The sequence below is a fragment of the Acinonyx jubatus genome, chromosome C1, assembly GCF_027475565.1.
Source record: "Acinonyx jubatus isolate Ajub_Pintada_27869175 chromosome C1, VMU_Ajub_asm_v1.0, whole genome shotgun sequence".
Classification (NCBI taxonomy): Eukaryota; Metazoa; Chordata; class Mammalia; order Carnivora; family Felidae; genus Acinonyx; species Acinonyx jubatus.
This window is the reverse complement of record NC_069381.1, coordinates 6000418-6026475: the sequence shown is the minus strand read 5'-3', so window position 1 is coordinate 6026475 and position 26058 is coordinate 6000418. Positions and strand designations below refer to the sequence as shown.

The 26058-nt window shown below is 41.2% G+C and overlaps 1 protein-coding gene across 4 annotated transcripts in view; it reads left to right on the top strand.

Moving 5' to 3' along the window:
• RERE (arginine-glutamic acid dipeptide repeats) overlaps positions 1–26058 on the top strand; it is a 418258-nt gene that overhangs the window by 140941 nt on the left and 251259 nt on the right. For all 4 annotated transcript variants that reach the window (XM_027060523.2, XM_027060521.2, XM_027060518.2 and 1 more), the window contains exon 2: positions 19118–19586. In XM_027060523.2, the coding sequence (XP_026916324.2) occupies positions 19262–19586 (325 nt within the window). In that variant the 5' untranslated portion in view covers positions 19118–19261. The remainder of the gene's footprint in view (positions 1–19117; positions 19587–26058) is intronic.

Genomic DNA, 26058 nt, shown 5'->3' with positions numbered 1-26058 from the left:
TTTGATAATCAACACAAGTGGTAGATGAAACTAGTGAAGTGCTCGGGGAATGCTTTGAGATATTTCAATCATTATTTACAAATAAGTGGTTGAAAACATATGCTCCTAAAAGCCCTAGCTTCTATGCATAGCCCTAGTGCCTATGCTCCTAGTTTTGTAGAAAAACACAACTTTGCCTGTCATGTTTTGTCATGAATACAGAGGTAACTTACCACCTTTGCAGAAATTGGGGTTTTGTTTTTATTATGAAGAAACATGTGTAGCCTCCCACATACCCACACAGCAATTGCATAGGATTGGAAAAATCCCCCAAGAGCAGGTAGACTTATGATTTATCCAGACTGTCATTACATATAGTCTATTTGGCAGAGAGGCTCTAGGCCCTGATTGTAGAGTGATGGTATAATATGTTGAGTGAGTCAGAGGAGATCAGTGTGGAAGGCGAAATTTACAAAGCAATGCTGACACTGTAAGATAATGGAACCTGTGATTCTAAAACTTGGCAGATGTGACTATGGTTGGATAAAAGGTGTAGTGGAGAAAAATGCTTTCTTGCTCTTTTTTCCTCAGGTCAAGTTGTGTAAATTGCTGCAGGAGTAGAGGAAAGAAGCCTTAGATTGGTATGGGACTTTCGTACTCTATCTTTTCTAAGAATCTGTTGTCTTCAAGGATAAAGCCCATGGGTTCGCATTTATGCATATTCTTGTACTTGGAGCTAATAGAGTTGATTAAAAGGGAGTAGGTTATTGATGAAATGGGATTCTTAGTATTTTTATTTATATACACTTAATCTAATCAACGCTAATAGCACTTACTATGGTGTTGGAAATGTTCTATATCTGCTCTGTCCAATATGGTAGCTCCTAGCCACTTACTGGCAGGTACTGGAAGTGTGGCTAGTGTAGACTGAAGAACTGAATTTTTAATTGTATTTAATTTCAGTTATTTTACACAGGCATACGTGGCTACTGGCTACCATATTGGACAGTACAGCCCTGTGTTAATCTCATAAGTGATTCACATGGCTCTGTAATAAATAACATCTGAGGGCATTTCCGCGTGGACAGGCATGTTACAATTTTGTGGACATGTGGTTTTATTTATTTTCTTTTAGAGAAAGTTGGAATGAAAAAGGGAATATAAAGACTCCGTTAGTATGTGACATGAAAGTTGCAATTTAAATTTTAAACAAAAAACCCAGGGGTGGCCTGTTTTCGTGTATTTAAGAGAAACATTAATGAGAACCTTATTATTCTGCCTTAATGATCTGTGTTCTTTGATTGTAAGAGGAAAGCATGTTAGTGGATAATGAAAAATGAAGCCTAATTAATAAATGGATTTTGTTCATTCATCAAATATTTGATTGCTTTCAAAGTTAACCATGGTATAATTTCTGCTCCTAGGAATCTAAGCAGAAACAGGAGACCATGCTTATACAGCCAGAGTAGGTTGGTGTGAAGAAAAGAGGTTCTCAGAGGGCTGTGAGAGCCCTTTCGAGGGGCTTGGGGAGTCAGAACAAGCTTCTCTGACAACTGACAGTTCTTCCTATCTCGCAGTACAAACTGAAATACTCCTAGGATCAGCTAGAAGTATTCTAACATAGTGTCTTCTGCAAAATGTGTATCATGCGGTGGGATTCTAGGGATGTGCAGAGCACGGTCTTTGTGTTAGTATCTTCAGTGTTAAGTGCCACATATTGAGCATCCTGTATCTGCTAGGCGTTGTGCAGATTAGTACTTTTACATGGGTTATTTTACTTATTCCTCACAATGACTCCATGGCGTGTGTTGTATTATTATCTTCTTTTTTAATAGATGAAGAAACCAAAGTTTAGACAGAGCAGTTGACTTGCCCACGGTTTAAAGCTAGCAAGGACCAGAGTGTGTTTCTGCTTGTAGAGGTTTACAGAGAAGAATGAGAGGAGACGATATATGAAACACATGAATTACTAAATAACAAGATATTTTACATTAGTAATATACGTTAAAATGCAAAGCTGTAAGATATAGACTATTATTGCAAAAGGAATTCATTAAAGAGGGGCAAGAATAGTATGGCATGGTTTTGGAGGCATTAAGGATTACTTCTCAGATGGCTTGGATTGGACTTGTATGATACATAGTTATTCAACAAATGTTTATTTGCTTTTTTTTAAGTTTACTTATTTGGTGGGGGGGGGGGGGGGGATGAGGGAGGGACCGAGGGAGAGAGAGAGAAGGAGAGAAGAGAGATCCCAAGCAGGCTCTGTACTATCAGCACAGAGCCTGATGTGGGGCTCAAGCTCATGGACCATGAATGAGATCATGACCCGAGCTGAGATCTAGAGTCAGACACTAAGACCAGAGATACTCCCACTGCTTTGGCATCCTATGGTGTTTTTAGGTGTTAAGAGTCTCTTTTTTCTCTGGAGATCCTGATATTCCCATGCTGTTTGTTAACATTTTAATTTAATATCCCACTTGAGGGAGTGGATTCCTCTCCCTTGCTCACTGGCAGATTCTTTTCCTTAACCCCCTTTGTTCTGTCCCTCTGTTCTTCTGTCCTTTCTTGGTAGAAAGTACCTGACTTGGCTTTATTTAGTCCTTCAGCTTGCCTTCTAAAACTTTTGTGAAGTGAATCCTTCTTTATATGGTTCTGTAGTTCAAGTTGATGTTGGTCTCTAACATGAGGAGAAAATGACCGGTTGAATAGTTTGGAGAATTTTTCTAAAATCTGATCGGTGATTAAGGGACCAGTTGATGTGGCAGGTATTTGGGGCATCAGTTCCCAACAAGACTTTCTAAGGATTAGTTAAGTGCAGTTAAGTTGAATTTCTATTACTCTTGTCTACAACTCACATCACATACTATTCTAAGGAAGAACAAGAGTTGGCATTGATCTCTCTTTTTTTAATGTTTGTTTATTTTGGGAGAGAGAGCAAGTGAGCACAAGTGCATGTGTGAGTAGGGGAGGGGCAGAGAGAGAGAGAGAGAGAGAGAGAGAGAGAGAGAATCCCAAGCAGGCTCTATGCCATCAGCATGGAACCCAAAGAGGGTCTAGATCTTACGAACTGTGAGATCGTGACCTGAGCCAAAAATCAAGTCGGATGCTTAACTGACTGAGCCACCCAGGTGTGCATCCCCTGTTTTGGGGGGCATTGATCGTTTTTGGAGATGAATTACACTGGACGATATCCTGTGGGTGTTTGATCCTGTTGATAACTAATTTGTTGAATAGTTTTCTTACCTATAGGCTTCTTCAACCCTTTAATAGGACAATATGTGCTGTAAACATTATGAGTACAAGCAATGTGTCCCATACTTACTTTAAACAGAAGGTTTTATTGTGATGGTTGTTTGTTTTGGGCTGCTTGTCAGGGCATCCAGATTTTTATTTTCTTTAGGAATTTGGTTTGGGAAAAGCTGGCGGTATCTATGTTTAGCCCTATAGTCTTCATCTAATGCTCTTTCTGGGCCATCTCATTTAGTATCTGTACATATTAAAGTCTTTGGATTCTTTGTATTTTAGCATTTCCTATATGTTGAAGACTCCCAAGTCCATAACCTTGCCTTGGTCCTCCTGAGCATTTGGGGCTGAGACTATATTTCCAGCTGCCCAGTGGATACCTCAGTCTGGATGGCTATGTAATAGGCAACTGAAACGCAACACTCTTCAAAATTAAAATCTCTTCTCCATTCAGTTACATGCATCATCTTATGGGAACTAGAGATAGAAGCCCTGACATCATCTGCCTCCAGTTTGTCTTTGATTCCATTCGGTAGATTACCAAGCCTAAAATTTATTAGAAAGGCTAATAGTGTCACCAACAAACATGTACCCTGCTGGGTTTTGTTCCTGGTAGAGAGTAGGATTGGCTTAGCGTGGATGTGGTAATGAGGCTCTCTGGATGCTTAGAAATGTCTTCCCTGCTATTGGGGGCTTCCGTGGGTTTTACATTGATGAGAGGAGCTGCTATTTACTATTACTGCCTTTTCTACACAATTCTAAAATTCTGTAGTAGTCTAAAAATGCTTCTTAGTTCATATCATATCATTTGTTTAAAAAAATATCAAAAGGGACAGACCTATAAGGGAAGAAGGAATACACATTGCATCCAGCTGGTTAAAAACAAACAAAACTGTAAATTACCAGTTGCTGAAAATGGCACACATGTCTCTAGGTAGTTAGTCATATTGATAGTCAGTTTGCAAGTTGCAAAGGAAGCAGGGACAAGAGTAAAGAAAGGGATCCTGTGCGTTTCCCTCAGGTCTCATAGATTTGATCAAATTGACTTTAATTGGAAGTGGCAGTTTTTCCATTGAAAGGATTTGAGAAGAAATTCCTCTGTTTTCTGAAGTGAGAAAGAGGATTTCTTTGGAGAATGCTGTTGTAACCTTATGCTCCATTTACATTTCAGCCTTCCAGGTTGCATTTGTCAGTTGCTTTTGAAATTTATGTTCTCTCGTGTTGAATATTGTTGCTTGCACTTTCCAGGTGTTCTTAAAGGTCACTAGAGACTAGAGCGCTTCAATATACGTTTACATTGGGCAATAGACTGAACTTCTGATAGTTTTGTGGTTGTGGATTAGGGAAGGAGTATTTTGCTTGTAGGTTTAATTTTTCCTTGACAACAAAATTGAGGAAATTTGTCAAGGGAACTTGACTTTTGAACAGTTGGGATACAGACCTCATTTAATCTGGCAATTGCTCTCCTGTCTTTTTCTTAAGAGTCTATGAGATGAAAGCTTAGAAAAGAATACCTGTGTGGTATTGATTAAGCCTGCCAACACGTGACCAATATAAGTCTTGTTAGCAGATGCACTTGCTTCTGGAAGAAATGCAGTGTCTGCCTCCTTCAGTCCTGCTCATTGTTACCGCAGTTACTGTTCATAGGTGTCATCCTTTCACTTGCTTTTTAATATTTAAAAAAAAAAAAAAGCTTTGTTGGAAAAGTTCTGAAGACATAGCTTTTCCTTTTTTTCCCTCCCAGTATTACTTTCCTTCTGATGATAATGTTCAGGTCTATAAATCATAAGGTTTCCTAACAGTCCAGTGGTGGATACAGGGCTGCATTAATAATTTATAAATGTCAGGATGAAGATAAGGGCTCTGGAAAAACCTACAGTTTTGCATATATAATATTTAATAAAATTTACATTTTAAATTGTAATGCAGTAGATCTAATTTGTGTATGTTTTAATATAAACTGATAGCCTTGAGCTTTCTCACTCCGTTCTTTAAAGAAACATGATATTTACTTTTTCTCACTTTGATACTTATCTCTTGGCGTCTTTTGTTGCAAATTAATGGGTTTCTTGGCAATGATCTTTCCAAGATCTTGGCAGACACTGGCTTTAGAGAGGTGCCACATTTATATTGGAAAACCCTGACGTAGACTTGAAGGCATTCTCTTTTCCTTCCCAGGTGGACCTGGTCCAAGAGGTAAATGATTTTTTTTATTAGAGACTGTGTTACAAGCTGAGCAGGACTGGGGTTTTTCATGGGTTATGTGGGGCCATTATATCATCCTCTAAAGTTTGTTGTAATAAATAAACTAAGCTACTATATAATAATAGGGACTATTCTTGAATGTTTATCTGTTCTCATCAAGAGGAGGGTGAAAATTAAAAAAAAATATCTTGTCTTCCGTATGAGTTTTTTTCTACGTACTGCTGATCACACATATCCAAGTGTGTGTGTGGTTTTCGTTGTTTTTTTGTTGTTTGTTTTTTGTACACAGAATTAGTATCTGACCTTGAGTTAATGGTATTTAAGATTTTTTTGGTAAACATTTAATAGAAAGGCACTGGTATACTCTTAAGCCATTTATATTCTGCCAAGGGACTCTTTGAAAACTGATGGTACAATGGTTTAACGTATTGGGGCCCGAAGCCACGTGTGGTATATCTGAATAACCTGAGAGGTTACTGCTGACACCTGCAGTGGGAACTTCAGGTGACACTCTGTAGGTTTGTGCTGTCTCATGCTTCCTTCTACTGTTTCCTTCTTTCCACTTGTAGTTTCTTCATTTTCAGGCTCCATTTAGCTCTGAGTACCCACAGATTTGACTCTTGTGCTTTTCAGCTTTTTGCTGTATATGTCATATATCACTTAACTGCTCTTGGCATCTTGGATGCCCTTCTTGGTCATGGAGAGACTTTAGTGCTGAGAAAAAGCAGTGCTGTCTTCATTGCTGATGAATGATGGCAGCTAGATAATTATATGTAAGAATGCTTATTTTGAAATCTAGACTCTCTTATTGGGCAGTGACCCTTCCCCTCCCTTTATGGTTATTCTTACTCTTAATGTTAATGTAATCAGTCATTTGGTGCCAACAAGTACAGGGAATCTAAAACAGTCAGCTATAGAACATGCGTGTACTGTTCAGATTACCTGGAGTTCATGCTTTTCCCACTGTTCCACATATGTAGAAGATGATATTTGTGTAGCATACTGGGTAAACTGGAAATATTTTGGGAGTGCTTATATGGGACTTTGTGAAAAATTCATTATGACTTCTCAAATATAAGACAGGAAGTAACAGTGAGGGAAGATATAAACGTTGAATTTGCCTAAAATACCAAGTAAAGGTTCTTCCAAATTTCTGTTGGAAAATTTGAGCTTGCTTCTGTGAACCATACATTTTTACATTAGATTGTAGGCATAAAATGACTAGTCAGTTTCTGATGAAGACTTTTCTTATGAACATGTTTTCAAATTCTTGATGATCACCATTAATGAAAGAATTTGTTCATCGCGAAGGAGGTGGCAAATAGAAAAATATTGCATTTTCTCTAGTTGCTGGAAACTTGTCATTAGCTAGAATTTAGTAATTTGAGTGTTTAAAATTCTGTTTCCTGAGTATGATTATCTTTTGTTAATTTATTTATCTTAAAGTTTTTAGTTACTTGTTTATGTTTGAGAGACAGAGAGAGAGCGAGAGAGAGAGAGAGAGCATGCGCACACACGAGAGTACAAGCAGGAGAGGGGCAGAGATAGAAGATGACATAGAATCTGAGCAGGCTCCAGGCTCTGAGCTGTCAGTGCGGAGGCTGACGCAGGGCTCGAACCCCGCAAACCACGAGATCATGACCTGAGCCTAAGTTGGCCACCCAGGCGCCCATATGATTATCTTTTAAATTTGGTGGCACACTTTCCTTTCTTTAATTGATTAATGTAATCACAGTTTTCTTAATCACATAGATTTTTGAATCCAGTTAAACCTTTCATACTAAGTATGTAAAAACAATACACCTCCCCCCTCCTTCTTTGACTCACCAATTCTTTAGGATTCCAATTATGACACCAAGTAAACATCACTAATGAGCCTATTACACCTCATGTTTTCTTTCTCTCTTTTCATGTGGACTTTACAGTGTTCAATTCGGGAACTCAGAAATGTTACTTAGTGAAGTTATTTTTTTAATCCAGTAATTCTCTTTTATTAACTTGCAAGGTGAGTATCTTTCAAATAGCATACCCCACCCCCAGGTCTTCTTTTGGACTGCAGGTGCATTTCCCTTTGAAATGGGGTAGGGGAGTGTTCCCATCTCATGTGTCTTCCTGGAGTGGAAACCAACAAGACTGTAGCAGCCTAGATTTTATTAAATGCAGCTTTTGGTAACATCACTAATCTGGAGTTTTTCTTTAGACACCTTACATATGCTTTGGGTTTCCCTGTGAATAAACCAGTGTATTGTTTTCATTTCTCTCAGGATTTTCAGAACAGGGTCCTTAGGCGGTCTTTCCACCATCCCGTCACTGTAGCTTCACTGGTCATTCACAGATTTATTTGGCCTGTCTGTAATATCCTATTTGCTGCAGACTGTTTTCTTGCGACCTTGTGTATTTCATCCCCAGTTGTTGGTTTCAACTGGCCAGTCTCATGGTTGTTGATACTGCCTGTGTGGTGAAGACTAGAGTTTTATCTCTAGCCTAGAGCTTTCTAACCTCTCTCAACTCTAGAGATCTGTTAGGCATCTCAAATCTAACCTGTTCCAAACAGAATTTCCCATTTTCCTTCTCTGCCCCATATCAGTAAATGACAGCTCTACTTGTCCAGTTGCTCAGGCCCAGATCTGGGCCCCTCCTTTGTCTCATACTACGTCCGATCTGACAACAGATTCTGATGGCTCTCCTTGAACAACGTATCTACAATCTGACCTCTGCCGGTACCTTGCATGCCGCTACCTTGCCTAAATCAATAGTTTCCTAGCCCTACGGCAGCCAGAGAGTGTCTGTTAGAATGTCACTCATTTCCTTTTCTATGCAACTGGCTTTTTCCTCTTACTTTAGTAAATGCCCCCAGCTTTCTCTTCATCTCTGGCTTCCTTCTTGCTTTCACTGTTTCAGCCACCTTGGCCTTTTGCTGCTGTCTGGGCATGCTTCTGCCTTGGGCCTTTGTACTTGCTTTTCTCTCTGCCTGGAGTGCCTTCTCCCAGACAACCACACAGCTTGCTCACGTATGTTCTTTAGGTCAGGTGACCCTTATCAGTGATTACCTTAAGTAAATTAACAGCCCCTCATCCCCTTTGCCCAGCTTTGCTTTTCTCCGTAGCACTTACCACCAGGTAATACACTGCTCTTGTTTGTTTGTTGTCTGCTCCTTCCCTTCTATACTCTCAGCTCTCTGAGGTTACAGATTGTGTGTATTCTGGTCGCACAAGTATCTGTAGGGACTAGGGCACTTCCTGGCAGTCAGTGGGTACTCAGTAAATATTTGCTGAATTAATGGAACAGTTAACCAAGACTCTGCTCTGGACTTTGTGTTTATTTGATGATCAGGGTTACAACAGCTGCAACATCTAAGCATTGTGGTCCAGGCCCTGGGACTCCCCGTACTCCCTGCGCACTTACTGGTTGACGGCATCTGGAACTGAGTAGTTCTGGTGGTTCTGCTTTTCTCTGAATGACATCAGGCTAACAAAGAAGGCAGGGTAACACATTCGGTCAACCTGGAGACAATCACACCCAGTCAGAATAGCTCAGACATAGAAAATGGCAAATTGAGTTTTGATTTAGACTTCTGCTTTTAGTCAGGGCTACCTTTCCTTTTCATCTAAGACTCGGATTCTAAGTGTTTTTAGAAGGATTGCTCCAATGAGTTTTATGTTTCTGTTTTTCCCTTGATATAACTTGTACCCATGGATTAAAAGTGCATTATGAATGCTTTTGGTTTTTCATGTATGTGTGAAGTGTAATTGTATTAACTATAAAATTCACCTTGCCATTACCTTTCGTCAAATGCTGAGAGCTTATGTGCCATGGTTGTGAATTACTTTGCATCTTGGAGCTCTGCAGACTGAAAGCAACCCTGTCCAGTTTACCTGCTTCAGAACATGTCACGCACAGGTGTAAGCCTGAGCACATACTACTGCATGTTAAAGATTATTGTGGTCCAGGGCCGCCTGGGTGGTTTAGTGCGTTAAGCGGGCTGACCCTTGATTTCGGCTTAGGTCATGATCTCACAGTTCGTGAGTTTGGACCCCTTATTGGGCTCTGTGCTCATGGCGCAGAGCCTGCCTGGGATTCTTCTCTCTCTTCCTTCCTCTCTCTCTACCCTTCCCTGACTCGTGCTTTCTCTCTCTTTCTCAAAAATAAACTTAAACAAACAAAAAGATGATTGTGGTCCAAAGAAAGTTTCTCTCATTCTTAGCATTACATGAGATAAAACTTCTCCTTCTATGTGTTCATTAACTATACTTTTACAGCTTTAAGAGGTGGTTTTACTCAATTACAGAGTAATAGCTCATCCTTATTTTAGCCAGATGTATCTTTTTTCTTGACTGCAGTAAAGCTTTGAGCTTTTTCTTATTAGTTTGTAACATTGCTGTTTGTGTGTTTTAGCATCTTTTTTCTTAACTGCAGTAAAGTTTTGAGCTTTTTCTTACTAGTTTGTAAAATCGCTGTTTGTGTGTTTCAACAGCTGTATTGAAATATAATTCACTTATAATTTACCCATTTAAAGTATACAATTTAATGGCTTTAATATATCACAGATAGGTGTAACTATCACCACAGTCAATTCTAGAACATTTTTTATCACCCCTAAAAGAAATCCTGTAACCATAACAGTCATTCCCTGCCCTGTCCCCCGCTTCCTTGGCAACCATTAATCTGCTTTCTCTGTGGATTTGCCTTTTCAGGACATTTACTATAAATGGGGTCATATGATATGTGGTCTTTTGTGACTGGCTTTTTTTTTGCATGTCATAATGTTTTCCAGGTTTTGTATCCATGTTGTATCAGTATTCCATTTCTTGTAATTGCTGAATAATGTTCTGTTGTACGGATATACCATATTATAGTTCTCCATCTGCTTCGTTTTTTCTTTATGGCCTTGCTTTGGGCAAGTGAGCTTAGGAATTCTATCCCCTTTCACATCAGGGGCTTGAATTCATAGGCATTTGGTTTCCCTTGTACTTGGCATTGTGGACATCAGGTTTTCTCTTCAGTTGTATGATAACAGAAGCATCCACTTGGCCCCACAATCAGGCAACTCACCAATGAGTAATATTACCCCTAACAATCTTCAGGGCTTGCCAGAAAGCATCAAGGTTTTCAGGATATGTTACTTCTGTTTTCCTAATTCGGCTTTAGACACCTGTGTAATTACTATTTCAGGCAGTGCTTTGAATTAGTCTAGCTTATTTCAGAGAACAAAGAACATGCCGTCTTACAGCTTTTGTAATGGTGTTAGCTTTATGGATTGCATGTTAGTCAAGCATAATTGTGAATAAAGCAACACAGGTGTTTAACCCCTTGAAATCTCTGTGATAGACAAATAATTTTATTTCTTTAAAGCAGTGGTTCTCCTTTGTAAGCAGTTTTGCTTCCCAGATGACATGTGGCGATATTTGGAGTTCTTTTTTATTGTCCTGACTGCAGCAGTGGGTTGTGCTGTTAGGATCTACCATGGGTAGAGACCAGGGATAATGCACAGGGCGGCGGACAGCTTCCACACAACAAAGAATGATCTGACCCCAAGTGTTTATCTTGCCACAGTTGAGTAGGCCTGGTTTAGAGTGACGGCAAATTTTCCCTAACCCACTGAGCAGCAGAGACACAACTGTAGGTAGTGTGCAAAGCAAAAAATTCTGTGTGGATTTGGCAGAATTTCACATTTAACGGTATAGGACAACGATTGCTTATATTAAGTGAGTTTGTGTGTTCTTTAAAGAAAAGGATGATGGGTTGATTGGTTATTTGTTTTCTCGTTTATGTATGGAAACCTGCTTAGGCACCTCATGTTTTGGAATTCCTTACTCCTACTTCAAATAAGAAGATTGGATATTGTTTGTTATTTAATTTTAATTGAGTTGTTAATTGTAATCTAGAGTTTTGCTGTTCTAGGTGCTTTCCAAACCTTTTGTAGGTCCTGTGTTTTGTTATTCTGTCTTTTTGGAAGAAATCAATATATTTGTCAGAGTCCGCTCGTCTTCATTCTTTCAGTTCTCCCCCCAAGCTTCTGAGGGGGGGAGTGTTCCTTTAAGCATTACATCCACTTCTGAATAAGGGGCGTTCATTCTGTGCTTCCTTATGTTTTGGTGCCACAAAGTTCCCTCTCCGAATTTGGCTAGTACATCCCATCTCCATTGTGCAGATTCTTCAAATAAGACGTATGCTCTAGGGATGAGGGTACGAACTCAGGATTGATGGCAGTTTAAATATTCATTAACCCCAAGTGTAGAGAATCGTGGGAGGGGCATGTGTAGCCAGCCATTTGCCTGTACGGTCGGGTTTGTCTGGGGGAAGAACTTCACAACCTGCTTCTAGTACCACATCACTTTTAGATAAAACACAGTCTTACCTCTGCCAGGGTTCACAGATCTGCTGGCCCCATATTTCTTGGGCAGTTTTCTTGGGTCTTCCATGTTGGGACCATCTCCTTTTGCTCCTAAAGGAGGATGGTAAATGCAGAAATGGCAGAGGCAGATGTTCTTGAGGTGCTTTGGTCCCTGATCTAGTTAGACTTTCAGAGAGTGGATTTGAAAGCAAGCTTGTACGGATTGGACTAACACCTCTTAATGGCAAATACCTCCAGCCAGGCAAGGTGAATGTTCCCAAAATGCTGTTTTCATCTCAAGGGCCTACAGTGACACCTTTTGGATAGCTTGGCTTTTAAGGACGGGTAATTTAAGGCAATATGGCCTTGTGGTTAAGAGTCTAGGCTCTGGAGTCAGTGGCCTGGGTTCGTATTCTAGATCTAACACATAGTTGTGTGATTTTTGGTCAGCTTGCTCAGCCTGTCTGTGCTTGCTTTTGCTTTGGGAAAATGTATATAACAACAGTACCTACTGAATGGGGTTAGGTTGATCATATGACCTGTTTTTTTCATGAATAATTAAAAACAACTTTTTTAAATGTTTATTTATTTTTTGAGAGAGATTTGGACAGAGTGTGAGGAGGGGAAGGGCAGGGAGAGAGCAGAAAACACAGAATCCGAAGCAGGCTCCAGGCTCCGAGCTGTCCGCACAGAGCCCGACGCGGGGCTCGAACCCACAGACCGTGAGATTGTGACCTGAGCCGAGGTCGGACGCGTAACTGACTGAGCCCCCCAGGCACCCCTGTCCTAGTAACTTCAACTGAGGTTGTGGTGTTGGAGGCGTCCTGAAGTAGAGGAGCTTGAGAGAAACTTACGAGGCAACGGTGACGGGATTTGTCGACGTCAGGATGAAAGGTGGGCAGTAAAGATGCTGCCTCTCCTGCGTAGCAAGGATGAGCAGGGGAACTAGTCACCGGGAGAGACCATCTAGAAGAGGGGCTCACTTGGGGCCAGAGTGTGCCTTCAGTTTGGATATGCTGGGGACACTTTGGAGACCTCCAGGAGGAGACTTCAGGTGGACAGTCTTCACTCTGCCGAGGTTTGGTAGACACATTTGGGGATCACCTGTGTGCGTGTGGTGTGTGTGGACCGACGGAAGGGTAGGAGATTGGCCAGGATGGGCGTTGGGAGAAGGGGGCCCCGCACAGGGCCCTGTGGAACTCGCACTGGCTGGCCCGGCTGGGGGCCAAGGGTCAGCCAGGTAGGCTCAAGACAGGACCGTGCCAGGTAAGCCAAAGGCAAAAGGCCTTTCCAGAAGGAGGGTGTGTGGTCAGCCCTCTCAGGGGATGCTGAATGGCCAGATGGTAATGAGGTGGACTTGATAACAGAGAGGAAATGGCTTTAGTGGGAGTTGTTTCAGTGAACGTGTGATAGGTAGGCATGGTTCTTGTCAGGTGGTGGAGAAAGGACACAGGTTAACAACAGATGACGTGGGGCGCTTGGGTGGCTCAGTTGGTTAAGTGTCTGATTTTCGGCTCAGGTCATGATCTCATGGTTCGTGGGTTTGAGCCCCGCATCGGGCTCTGCGCTGACAGCTCAGAGCCCGGAGCCTGCTTCGGATTCTGTGCCTCCCTCTCTCTCTGCTTCTCCTGCTTGCACTCTGTCTCTCTCTTTCTCTCTCTCTCTCAAAAATAAAAAATAAACATTAAAATTTTTTTTAAAAAATTAAAAAAACAATGATGACAGTAGTGGGATCCGCGAGGGTCCTTTTCTAGGCAGGATGGGGAACAGTGGGAGTCTGGACTCTGGTCTGTCTGGGAGCCTTCCTGGAGTTGGGCAGCAGAAATGCCTGAGGGCCTGAATTTGAGCTGAGGTTAGGTAGACCGAGGGGAGGGGACGATTTTTCTGAGCAGATAGGTTCCTGAGATGGAAGGAAGTGTTTTGAGGTAGCTGGAGCATACATACAGGAGAGGTGGCGATGGGGCTAGACAAGTGAAGGGACAGTCAGGATGTGAAGGTCCCTGCAGTCTTTGCAAAGAGGTGATGGATAGTGAATTGCACTTTAAGGGCTGAATTGTGTTGTGTGAATTGTATCTCTATACAGTTTGTTTTAAAAAAGTGGTGCGGTTGTCAGAGCTGCTGGCTGGTTGCACTGCAGGATGAATTGGAAGGAAGGCAAAAACAATTTTAGTCACAGAGACCAGTTAGAAGGCAGTTGTATTAATCTATGCGAAAGATGATGGCTTGTTACGTTTCATCTGGTGCAACGGATAAATCAGAGATTCGGCACGTGATTGGGAGACCCGAAGAGCTGAGCAAAATGCCTGGTGTGTGGTTAGGCATGTGACAAACATAAATATTTCTTGCTCTGGTTCAATGAGGAAGAATTATGTGTACTTCACTAGCTGCATTTGGTGAGTCAAGTGTCCTGCAGAATCTGGCTTGAGTAAGTGAGATGATTGGAATTCAGGGAGTGAAAAGTCAGGAGGGAGAGGCAAGTTTTCATGGATAAGTGAGTTTTACATGATCCCAGAGAGGATCTGTTTGAAATTTTGTTATTTGTAGTCAATTTTACACGATCTGGTTCTTAATTGTGCAGTAGAACCCCCACTTCCCCGCAAGAGAAGATAAGTTCTTGAGGGTATGGATGGTGTTGGGCTCCATGTATGTCTTGCATGGCACAGTGTACTATTGGGGATTATCTACTGTTGAGAGTTTACATTTGTAGAGCGCTTTGCAATCTGTGAGCGCATCTCCATATGGTATGCTTAATTAACTTAATCCTTACAGCAGCTCTTGTGGCGTGGCTAGCTGTCGTCCCCGTTTTACAGCAGGGAAACGGATTCAGAGAGGTAGAGCGATTTGCCCAAGGCAGGACAGCACATGGCACTGCCAAGAACTTGGGTCTTGGCTTCTCAGCCCAGCTCTGTGCTGGGCCTGACCTTCTGGGACCTGCTTGGATAGTATCAGGAAGTGGGTTTCTTAAGTGCGGTTTCGTCCCTGAGCGTGACTGAGTTTTTAGGTTTTTATCTGCATCGGCTCGGATCGGTAGTGAGGGGTTTGCGGGTGGGTTGTTGGCTTGATTTTGAAGGGGCGAGCGATGTTTGTACGGAAGGTGCAGTCACCTGAAGTCAGAAAGAGTGCTTCCGTATCACTGACTCTTGAAGGCCTTGGACTCTGATTAGCGGAAGACAGAGCCAGGCCGGCTGCCCGGATTTAGCAGTTGAGGTGAGATGACGAAGCACAACCTGATGAGTGTGGAAACCAGTGAGAGGAGGATGTGTTTGCCACGAGTCCTAGGGGTGCTGCTTTTGGAAATGTGAGTTGTAAGTCTGTTTTGAAGATCCTCTCCACTCCAGCACGAGCAGTACATGTTTTTGTGGGCTTAAAAAATTTTTCTCAGAAAAACTATTCACCTTCGCTTCCTTGGTGACATCACACAATCTCGTGGCTTTCAAAACTAAATTAAAAAGTAAGTTTTTGTCTCCGGCCTGGACCTCTGAAAATCTTCATGTGGTTTTTATAGGCTTCTCAAACTCTGCATGTTCATACCTGAGCTCCTGATCTTCCTTCCAGAACTTGCGTAATGTCAGCTTCATTAACCCAGTGGCTCATGCCAGAAAGCTTGGGGTTATTCCTGACTTCTTTCGCTCACACCTCACCTCCCGGTTTGTCAGCACATCCTGTTTGACCCTTATCTTAAAGATACATAGAAAACAGGACTTGTCCCCTCTCTGCCACCACCATGCCAGTCTGCCCCAGCTGCCTTCGCCGCTTACCTGGCCTGTTGTAGCCAGCCGCCTCCCTGGCCGGTCTTAGTGCTGCAACACGTGCATCCCTTCAGGATTTTTCTCACTGGCCAGAGTGATCTTGAACAGAAGTCAGATCATGTCTTCTTGCTCTGTGGCTCAGATCCCCGCAGTGGCTCAAGTGTCATTCGAGTCACTGCATGTCACATCATGGCACTTGAGTAAAGGCATCAAAGTTCTTACTCTGGCCTACAAGCCAGGATCCAGCCCCCCCACCCCTCGCCCCCATCTCCTCTCCAGCTGCTTCTCTTTTTCTCATACCACTGCAGCCTCCTATGTCCTGAGTGTGCCCGGCTCACTCTTGCCTCTGGACATTTGCACCTGCTTTCCCTCTGCTGGAATGCTCTCCCTTCGTGTGCCCTTAGGGCGTTTTCTCTAAATGTCTTGCTCGGGGCAAACCCTGAGGGCTTCCCTGACCATCATTTAAAATTGCAATGTACCCATACTCTATGTCCCCTTTGGATTCCCCATGTAAGATCTTTTCATGTACTATATATATATATATATTACTCTTTTGGGTATGATTCTCTTCCCCAGTCCCTAAAACATAAATGCCACGAGGGCAGGGAGTTTGTGGTTCTTTGCTACTCTCCTCACACCTAGAACGCTAACTAGTACACAGTAGGGGTTTGGTAGACATTTGTTCTGTGAATAAATGAAGATTGTTGTGAATCTGAACATGTTATAGAGTAGATTTTCTCTCGTGTTATTTGTTACAATATGTTATACTGCTCTCTGTTCAAGTGGGTGGAGCAGTGGATTGACAGAGACACTTTCAACGTTTTTGTCTTTCTTAGTGGACAAGAATTTCTTTTCTGGAAGGGAAGGGCAAAGACAGGTTTCCTAAATCTGTCTGTGTGAATTATCAGCCTGGATGCCTGTGGGAAAAGTTAGCACCTATGAAGAGCTGGTGACCCTGGGAACATAGATTGTAACCTGAGGAGTAGGTTGTTCAGGTTGGATGGGGTTTACCTGTAGGACTGCTTTCCCTTTGGAAGAATCATTGGGTGTATGGCTTTGTGCACACGATCTCTTCTCAGTTGCCCTTCCGTAGTCTGTAAAGTGGGGACGGTGACTTCTGTCTGGTTCACTTCACTGAGTTGAGAAAAAGAACTGAGCGAGATCATGGCAGGAGTCTGCTGTGAAGCCGGTGTTGTTAACAAAAACGCTGTTGTTGTAATGGCAAATCTTTTCTAGCAAATTGAAGTGACAACTACCCTTCTCAGTGCCATCTGGCTTCTCTCTGGGTCCCTTTCCTTAAATGTCACATTATTGTTGTATGTTGGTCATTGTGAGATGAAGCTCAGAAAAATTATGATTAGTATGGGAAATGCAGAGGGAAAAAAATATCCCCACTGCACTGTATTTTAGAGCCAAATGTAAATGGTAATTGCCTTTTGTTTTGGATTATCACTGTTCTTAGTTACCTGAAAGTTGGATACACACACGGGATTTCATTTTGTGGATGCTTTCTCTGTTTTTTCTTGAATTTTTCTTTCTTGCTTACTCTTGGCAGAAGCAACTCAAATTTCTTTGTAAATAGAAGCTAGTATATGATTTTGTAGGGAGTGGTGTTGGATGTATAATTTGGACTTACTATTTTTTTCCTTTTTGAGTGCTGAAATAATATTTTTACATAATTTTCTGGTTATCTTCTTAACCCTGGAGAGAATGGTCTTTTTCTTAAATTCATCAGATGTCTGTCCTGAGATACATCTGCGAGGTTTTCAGCCTAAGCCCTTGTTCTTTCGGATTCCCGGGAGACCTTGGTATGTTTTTCAGTGTCAAAGAGGAATGTTTTAACAACGGCGTTAGCTGATAGTTTTCTTTCTTGCATGATTGGCTTGTTCATGCTTTAACTTAAGCCCAGTGGAGAAAGTAATATGTCTCTTTGAGTATTTTCACTTGCTAGCACTAGTGGCCTACAGGGACTTAGGAGTTTATTACTGTCTGTTTAGCAGATGATTCATACGGGCAGAACTTTTGCAGGCACTAAGATAATTTTTCATTTTCTTAAAATATGTTTAGAAAATGGAAATCCTATCTAGAAGCATATTTCCCGTGTAGAAGGAAGCAATCTAGGTTTGTGCTACATGCTTTCCCCCTTCTGACTCTGTTTTAAATGATCAGCTTTATTTGCTCCTTCATGGGTCTGTCTCCCATAGGTGGTTGTGAACATTTTTTATTTTCTCGAATGCCTAAGGATAGTTGAGGTGCTTATGGAAAGGTCTTCTCTGGTGTCAGATTTGACCTAAGAGCTTTGGAGAGAGTATATGATACTTTTTATGGTTTTGGCGTGACCGAAGAGAATTTTCTCTGTGTCTAAGGCATGTAATTGCAAGCTGATTTGTTTGTTGCTGTCTAAGTAAAGAGGACCGATCTTTTGTTTGTTTGCGTATGTTGTTTCTCATCCGGCCCTAGTAACACGAGAAACAGATGGTTCTCATATTGATCAGTTTGCTTTTTTGGCATTAGAGCATTGAGGGCGAGGACTCTTGAGTTCTTCCGTCATTGTATCTTCAGTTCCGAACACCTGGCACATAGATAGTGTTAAATACAGATTGTTGAGCAAATGAAAGAAGATGATACAGGGCTGTGAAAGATAAATTACTGGCGATTATGACTGTCCAAAAACTGACTGGTAAACAAAACAGTCTGTGTCCATCTGTTGTCCTCCCCCCCCCCCCCCCATAACATTTTTGTTAAGAACCGTGTTGGGTTGGAATTTGGGACTCTGTCTTCTCATTGTAAAGTCTTAAGAACGTCAGGCTTTCCTTGTTGGGTTTAGTTCTAGGGAGGAGTTTATTAGGGAAATTACTAAGAGTGGAAATTTGGAAGAATGTAAAAACTACCTAATATTCCCTAAAGATGGAAGATTGTTTTTGGAAGCTGTTATGTTTTGTTCAGACAGAGATAATGTATCTTCAGAGGTACCATTTTTCATGGAAAATAAATAGAATAGTAGACTTCGAAGATGGGAAAAGGTACATTGAAGGCAAAAGAATCTTGTTTTGCGGTCATCACTTTTGTTTGCGTCCACACTTGGTTTGTTCTTCAGAGGAGCTCTGGAAATTTGGAGTGTGGCTAGAAAGTTTTCCGAAGATAGTACCCTGTGAGAGACATCTTGAGACATGTTTTGAGTCTGTCCAGATTATTGGTTTTCCAGGTGGAAATAGTTTTAGTATATAGGTTCTTGCCCTTTCAAATTAATATTGTGGGTTATGAAGCTCCTTTTGGATAATTGTACCCGTTGTATGTTTTCTACTAGGGTACATTTCACTTTTTCCTTAAAAAGAAGAAAACAGTTGGTGTACAGAAAGTGTGGTTTACTAGTATGCATTCAGACGTTTTCATTTTTGGTGCGGTAGTAAATCCCAAACCATATGCTAGCTGAGACCAAAACTGCATATAATTAAACTTTGTGTCATTTGTCCTACCTTTTTTCCTGTGGCCCATGAGAAGTTTTTAGGGCTAAAACGCAAGTAAGAGATTAATTTAACAAAACACCAAAAATATGAGAAAATGTTAAAGTAAAATCCTTTTCTTTCTCTCTTTTCTTGCCTAGCGTTTTTGAAGCATTGGGGTAGTTGGAGTGGTTGGATTTTCCCTGGAATTGAGTGAGAAATTCAGAAGACTGAAGCCCAGGCTTACTGTCTACCTTTCACGGAGGCCTAGCCGTGAGAGGACAGAAGAAGGCACGTGGCGAATCATGACAGCTGACAAAGACAAAGACAAAGACAAAGAGAAGGACCGGGACCGAGATCGGGACCGAGAGAGAGATAAACGAGACAAAGCAAGAGAGAGTGAGAATTCAAGGCCACGCAGGAGCTGTACCTTGGAAGGAGGAGCCAAAAATTATGCCGAGAGCGATCACAGTGAAGATGAGGATAATGACAACAATAGTGCCACCACGGAGGAGTCCACCAAGAAGAACAAAAAGAAACCACCGAAAAAAAAATCTCGCTACGAAAGGACAGATACCGGCGAGATAACATCCTACATCACTGAGGATGATGTTGTCTACAGACCAGGAGGTAAGCAGCGTTGCATTTGGCCTTCACAGTGTTTGTGTTGGAGAAGGACATCAGCATTCACGTGCCACTTTACGTGGTAGGGACGGCAGGGGACCCAGAAAAGGAGATGGTAGTTTGGGGTAGGAGACATCAAGGTAGGAAACACACTGACCCACTTTTGGGCAGTTGGGTCCGCTGGCTTCTTGCTTGCGTCGGCCTCAACTTGGTCTTCTGTGCTCGCTGTGCACGTCAGTTCTTTCCTTGGGTCCCCTCCTGCTGCTTCTCTCCCTTCACCGTCTACTCAGTACATTTCATCTTTTCATTTCCTCCTTGCTTTTTATCTTCAAACACAGGGCAGTGGTGACCCTGCAGAATAGAATACCTGGTGGGGCAAGTAAACTTTAAGATTCTTAGAAGCAGGGTGTTTCACATTGGCCACAGGAGTGAGCAGAAGCTGAAGAAATATTTGGAAAGACCTTTAAACCAAAGTAAATTTCTCCTGATAACCTCCTTTTCCAAGGCACTGAGCTTCAGGATCTCTGACCAATAATAATAGATGAAGACAACTAACTTGCTTTGTTTTCCAGATAATTTCCTATAGTTTACTCAGTATGTTGAGGTTCAAGGTATTGTTCAGAGAGAGACGGACCCAGCTTTCAGATGAGATGCAGGGAAACCAGTGCATGAGAACCTGCGGACGCCAGCAAAACTTTCCTTTTTCACGTAATGTGTTGTTTGTGGTTCAGGTACTTTTCTTACAGAAGTCCGTAACACTAGCTACAATCATTTTGTTTGAATTATAATGCTGAGCAGTGACATGAATTTCATAGGAGATGGAATTAAGAATTAAAAGCCTCCTGGTTGGAGGGTTTAGGGTTAGGGTGCCTGGGTGGCTCAGTCGGTTGAGTGTCCAGTGTTTGATTTTGGCTCAGGTTATGATCCCAGGGTCGTGGGACTGAGCCCCATGTCGGGCTCTGTGCTGAGTGTGGAGCCTGCTTGAGGTTCTGTCTGTCTCTCACTCCCCCCGCCCCCGCCAAAAGACTCTGGTTTGCTGTTTTTCCAGGAAAGGGAGATTGAAGAAATGATGTTATGTCGTTAACCTGATGCCGTTGTTTTACTGAGGAGTGCCGTCACTTTGCTGAACTTTGCATGAAGTACTGGAATTTTTCCTTGTGTAGGAGTTTGTTTTGAATTTCCAAAGATAATCAAGATTAGAACTTACACAGCTACACTTGTAGTCACAGCTACAATTTATTGGTTGATGAGTGACTGAGAAGATATTTATGTGATGTAAAAGTGATCGGCGTTAGGTTTCAGAGAAGTCAGGGCTCTGCTGCGGAGATAGAGTCCCGATCGAGTCACGTGTCGGTTATACTGCTGTCTGTGTCTGTGATTTTACAGACTTAGGTATTGCACAGTAAAAATTTCTGAGCCACTGAAGAATATCTCATTATAGAGTTACCATAGATAACTTGTTGTGGGCCTGTTCGGTTCTAAATCATGAGAAAGGAATAGAATGTGTTAACTTCTTTAGGTACAGATTATAGTATCGTAACTTAAAAATAGGGAAAGATCTGGGGCTCGGTTGGTTAAGTGTCTTGACTCTTGGTTTTGGCTCAAGTCATGATCTTGATCTCACGGTTTGTGAGTTTGAGCCCCACGTTGGGCTCTGCACTGACAGCGCGGAGCCTGCTTGGGGTTCTCTCTCTCTCTCTCTCTCTCTCTCTCTCTCTCTCTCTCTCTCTCTCTCTGCCCCTCCCCTGCTTGCGTGCATGCACACACACTCTCTCTTAAAATAAATAAATAAACATTAAAAGAAATAAGGAAATACCTTACTGTTCTTTTCTCATGATACACAACAATTCAATGCGGTGATGTGATCGTTTGGGTCATGGTCAAAAGGCCAACTGCCTCTTGCGGTGCCGAATGGCCGTCTTTCTCGATGGAACGTTACTCCTGTGTCAGTGGCGGTGCTTCCCGTGAGTATTTGTTGTCCAGTACATGTGGGAAACGCTTGCACATCCTATCCCTGTCCTAAGAGATTCATGGTGAATGACCCTGAGAAGTCCTGCAGTTGAGGAAACTTCTGTAACGTTTAAAAAACCCCCCACAAAACCTGCTGTTTTTCCCATTTATGGGATTGTGGTACCCCCTTTCTGCTGGTTATCTCCCTAAGAGAAACCAGTGTTAAGAAAAGTAGTTCGAGAGCCACTGCACTTTCATTCTGCACCTTCTGCGGGATAATAGAAATCCTTCCTACTTGATGTTTGGAAGAGTATGTGAAAGAAAGTTGCTCGCGGCTTATTTACAAAACAGTGAGTTCTTAAAGTGTTTTGGAATTGAGCTGAGAGTATTTATGGAGGCAGGCATTGTTCAGTGAATCTGAGGACCGTTGTGAAATATGAAAAAGGTATGCTTTCTCGGGAAGCTAAATATGTTATAAAGAATCTATGAAAACCCAAAGGATTTGAAAGTTTTCTGTGACACTCAGAGCGTAACCACTTTGCGTGAGGTGCCCCTCGTACTTGGGAGGGTGACGGTGTCGTGCCTGGCACATTGCTGGGTCCGGTGGATGTTTGGCTCTTTGGTGAGGAGACTAACCTTGACCTTCGGTGTTCTCCACCCCCCCCCCCCTTCCTTTTTAGGAGAGGCTTTTGAAGTTGAAGGGCTTGGTTGCTGTCTCCAAATAGCTTCTTTCTAACTGGAGCGTTGTTAAACACTGCCTATTTTTATGTTTACCTGCACTGAAGAATCACAAGCGTGGCGCTGTGTTTAGATTCCCAGATGGGACTTGATTTTTCTCCTTCCTTTTGTCTTCTTGTCTTTTTCTTTCTTGGCACAGAGCACTATAGTACCATCTTTTGTTAGTGATGAAAAACCATTCTCACCCAGTCACAGAGATTCTGTATGCGTAGTTGCATCTTAAATGTTTAGGTAGGAACTCCATAGGACGTCATAAGGGATTTCTTCAGTGTATTATTCTGTTTTGAAGATTAGATCTTTTATGCTTGTTTGTTTCTTTAGGACATAAAACACATTAATTTTTGTGTTTTTGCTTTCTGTTTTTGTGAATTGGTTTTAATACTCAGATTAAGTGTAAAATATAGATAGTTCCCACTATAAGAACAAGCCCCACAGTGAGGATTAAAAAAAAAAAAAAAAACCAAAAAACAAACCTAGCCTCTAACTGTACTTCCTTGTCCTAGGGGGACAGGTCTATCTATATTTAGATTATCTGGTCTGAGAAGAATGAGATTTTTTTGAGAAAATGGGTATGATTTAGAATTTGTCACTAGCTAAAATTTAATTTTATGCATGGTCACAATGAGCTCTTTTATGCCCCTGCTGTTCATCTCTGGAGTTATTTTTATTTTGTCCTTAGGAGCTCAGCAGGATAGACTTGAATGTACTCATTGCCCATGTTACTTCCTGCCTCTGGCCCTTTGCACTTGCTTTTGCCTCAGGCTAGTGAGTCTCCCCCATACCTGCATACAGACAGATTTCCTTCTTTCCTATTCTTTTTTCAGTGTTCCCATTTCAGTGTCACTGCCTTTCCTCTCCCAGGCTACACAGATATTTTTTTTTTTTTTCAACGTTTATTTATTTTTGGGACAGAGAGAGACAGGGCATGAACGGGGGAGGGGCAGAGAGAGAGGAAGACACAGAATCGGAAGCAGGCTCCAGGCTCTGAGCCATCAGCCCAGAGCCTGACACAGGGCTCGAACTCACGGACCGCGAGATCGTGACCTGAGCCGAAGTCGGACGCTTAACCGACTGAGCCACCCAGGCGCCCCAGATTTTCTTAATAAACACTGTCACAGCATTAAGTATCTTTTCTTCTAGAGCTTACAACTGATAATTTTCTGTTTATTTCTGTTATTTTGGGATTAGTATCTGTCTCCCTCCATAGAGGAAAAAGATCTGGATTTTTTTTGCCTATCATTGAATTCTTGGCACCTATGACAGTGGTTTACACATAGCATACCACTATGTGTACCAAATATTTGTTGAATAAATAAAATTCTGAAAACCTTTCAAAAATTTATTAACTGATTAATGATGTCAGGATTAAAATAATGCTCATGGAAGTCTATCTTGAATCATTTATTTGCCAATGAATGATTTAACAGACTTGTTGTAAAATAAAAACCAAAACCAAAAAGCTCGTGGGGCTCTATTATATATTGTCCCCATGTCTAATCTAACTTCTTTGTTGTCTATCAACCATTACTCTATTTTTGAGATGGCTGTCACGGTAACAAATTGATTTATTACACAGCTGTGTGCAGCCAGATTTCTCTTACGGGCTTCTTTAGCATAAGATATTGATTTTTAAAGTTTGCTGTGGGTGGCATATTAATTTCTTTCCACTATTTTCTAATTCCCCTCCCCCAGCTTTATTGAGATATAATTGATATATAATATTGTTCAGGATGTACAATATAGTGATTTTGTATATGTATACATTGCAGAACGATTACCACAGTAAGATTAGTTAACTTGTCCATTACCACATATAGGTACTAGTGTGTGTGTGTGTGTGTGTGGTGAGAACTTTTAAAATCTGCTCTTTCAACAACTTTCAAACATGCAGTGCAGTATCGTTAACTGTAGTCACCATGCCGTACATAATATCCCCAAAACTTTTTCATCTTATAGATGGAAGTTTGTATCCGTTGACCACCTTCACCCATCCCCTATAACCTCTGCCCCACTCCCTCCCTGTGGCAAGTATTAATCTGTTCTCCTGGTCTCTGTTTCTATGAGTTTGGTGTTGTTAGATTCCATGTCTAGGTGAGACCACACAGTATTTGTGTTTTTCTGTCTGTTTCACTTATTATATATTGTTTTATCCATGGTGTCAGGATTCCACCCCCAGCCCTCCTGGTCCCTTTATGATGGCTGAATAATATTGTTTATGTATACGCCACATTTTCTTTTTTCATTCGTCCCTTGGTGGACACTTGGGTTATTTCCATTTCTTGGCTATTTAAATAATGCTGCAGTGAACATAAGGGTATGGATATCTCTTCTAGATAGTCGTTTCATTTCCTTTGGCTAAATACCCAGAGGTAGAATTGCTGGATCGTATGGTGGTTCTGTTTTAGTTTTTTGAGGAATTTCCAAACCATTTTCCATAGTGAGTGGCTGTACCCATTTACATTCTCACCAACAGTGTATTTGCTATTTTCAGTTAGATACGATGATTTTTTTTTTTAATTCCTGATCAGGTAAAACAGTCAGAAAATTAAATTCAGATTATTGAGAGAGACTTTTTAATTTTAGCATATCAGTTTGCTTGCTATTTTGATAAGGAAACACGTTCTTTAAAAAGTGCTTACTAGTTTGATTTTCTGTTTCTTGCATTTGGGGGGAAAGATTCAGGATTTTCAAGTTTGTTATATTTGTGTTCCTTATACATTTATGAAAAAGTGTCATATTTTTCATGAAGATAAATTTTCATAAAATTTTATATATGTTTTATATATAAAAGGCAAAGAACTTTAAGTTTGTGGTTTATGAAATCTTAGGTGAAATAAAACATTTCCCCTTTTTATTTGCAAATTTTCCTCATTATTAGGAATTGGGGACTTGAACTGAAAAAAGACCTAGAAACTAGAATTGATTATACGTTGAACATTGAGGTGTTAATTTCTTGTGATACAAATGGAATTTAAGCTGGAAAAAAATCCAAACTAAACAAAATAAAACCTGGGAATCTGGTTTGAATCAGAATGGAATGTGCGTATTTTAAAAAACAACATATTGAAGTTAAAAGTAGACTATTAATGAAGCATAATGTTGAGTAGACACACAAAAAAGTATAACACTGTATGATTCCTTTTATATAAAGTTAAAAAATAGGCAAGGCTAATCTTTGGTGTTTTGAAGTCGGGTTCTAGTTACACTGATGGGTGTAACTGGTGTCTGGAACAGAGCATGAAGAGCACCCTCAGGGGTCTGGTCATGTTCTCTTTCGTGGTGACACTGCTGCTTACATGGGTTTGTTCACACTGTGAGAATTTATCATGCTTCACACTTTTCTGCGTATGTGTTATACTTCAATGAAAAATTTAAAAAGAAGTTAAAACATGAAACTATTTTCCTAATGGATAATTTCCCTTTGATTCAAGTTCCTAAAGAGGGAAAAGAGTCCCCAGCGTTTTACCAAATGGCATGTCTTAACATGTAGCTACTGATTATTCACTGAGGGGTTGGTCTCTGACCTGCTAAGAGACTGGCTTTGGTTTCCACGTCTTGATTCTCTGAATAATTGAAAGCTTATCTATGGTAACACTAAGACATAAATTTTTGGAGAAAATAAAACTGCATTCAATGCATAACTTTTTATCCATGTCTCTTGTGCTTGTAGAAGAATTTTAGGTAGATGTGACATACAAATGAAGGTGTCTTGGGGCGTTCTTATTTTGGGTTGCAGCACAACCCACTTTCTGATGAGAGCAAGAATATTTTTTGTGTAACAAGAGACATA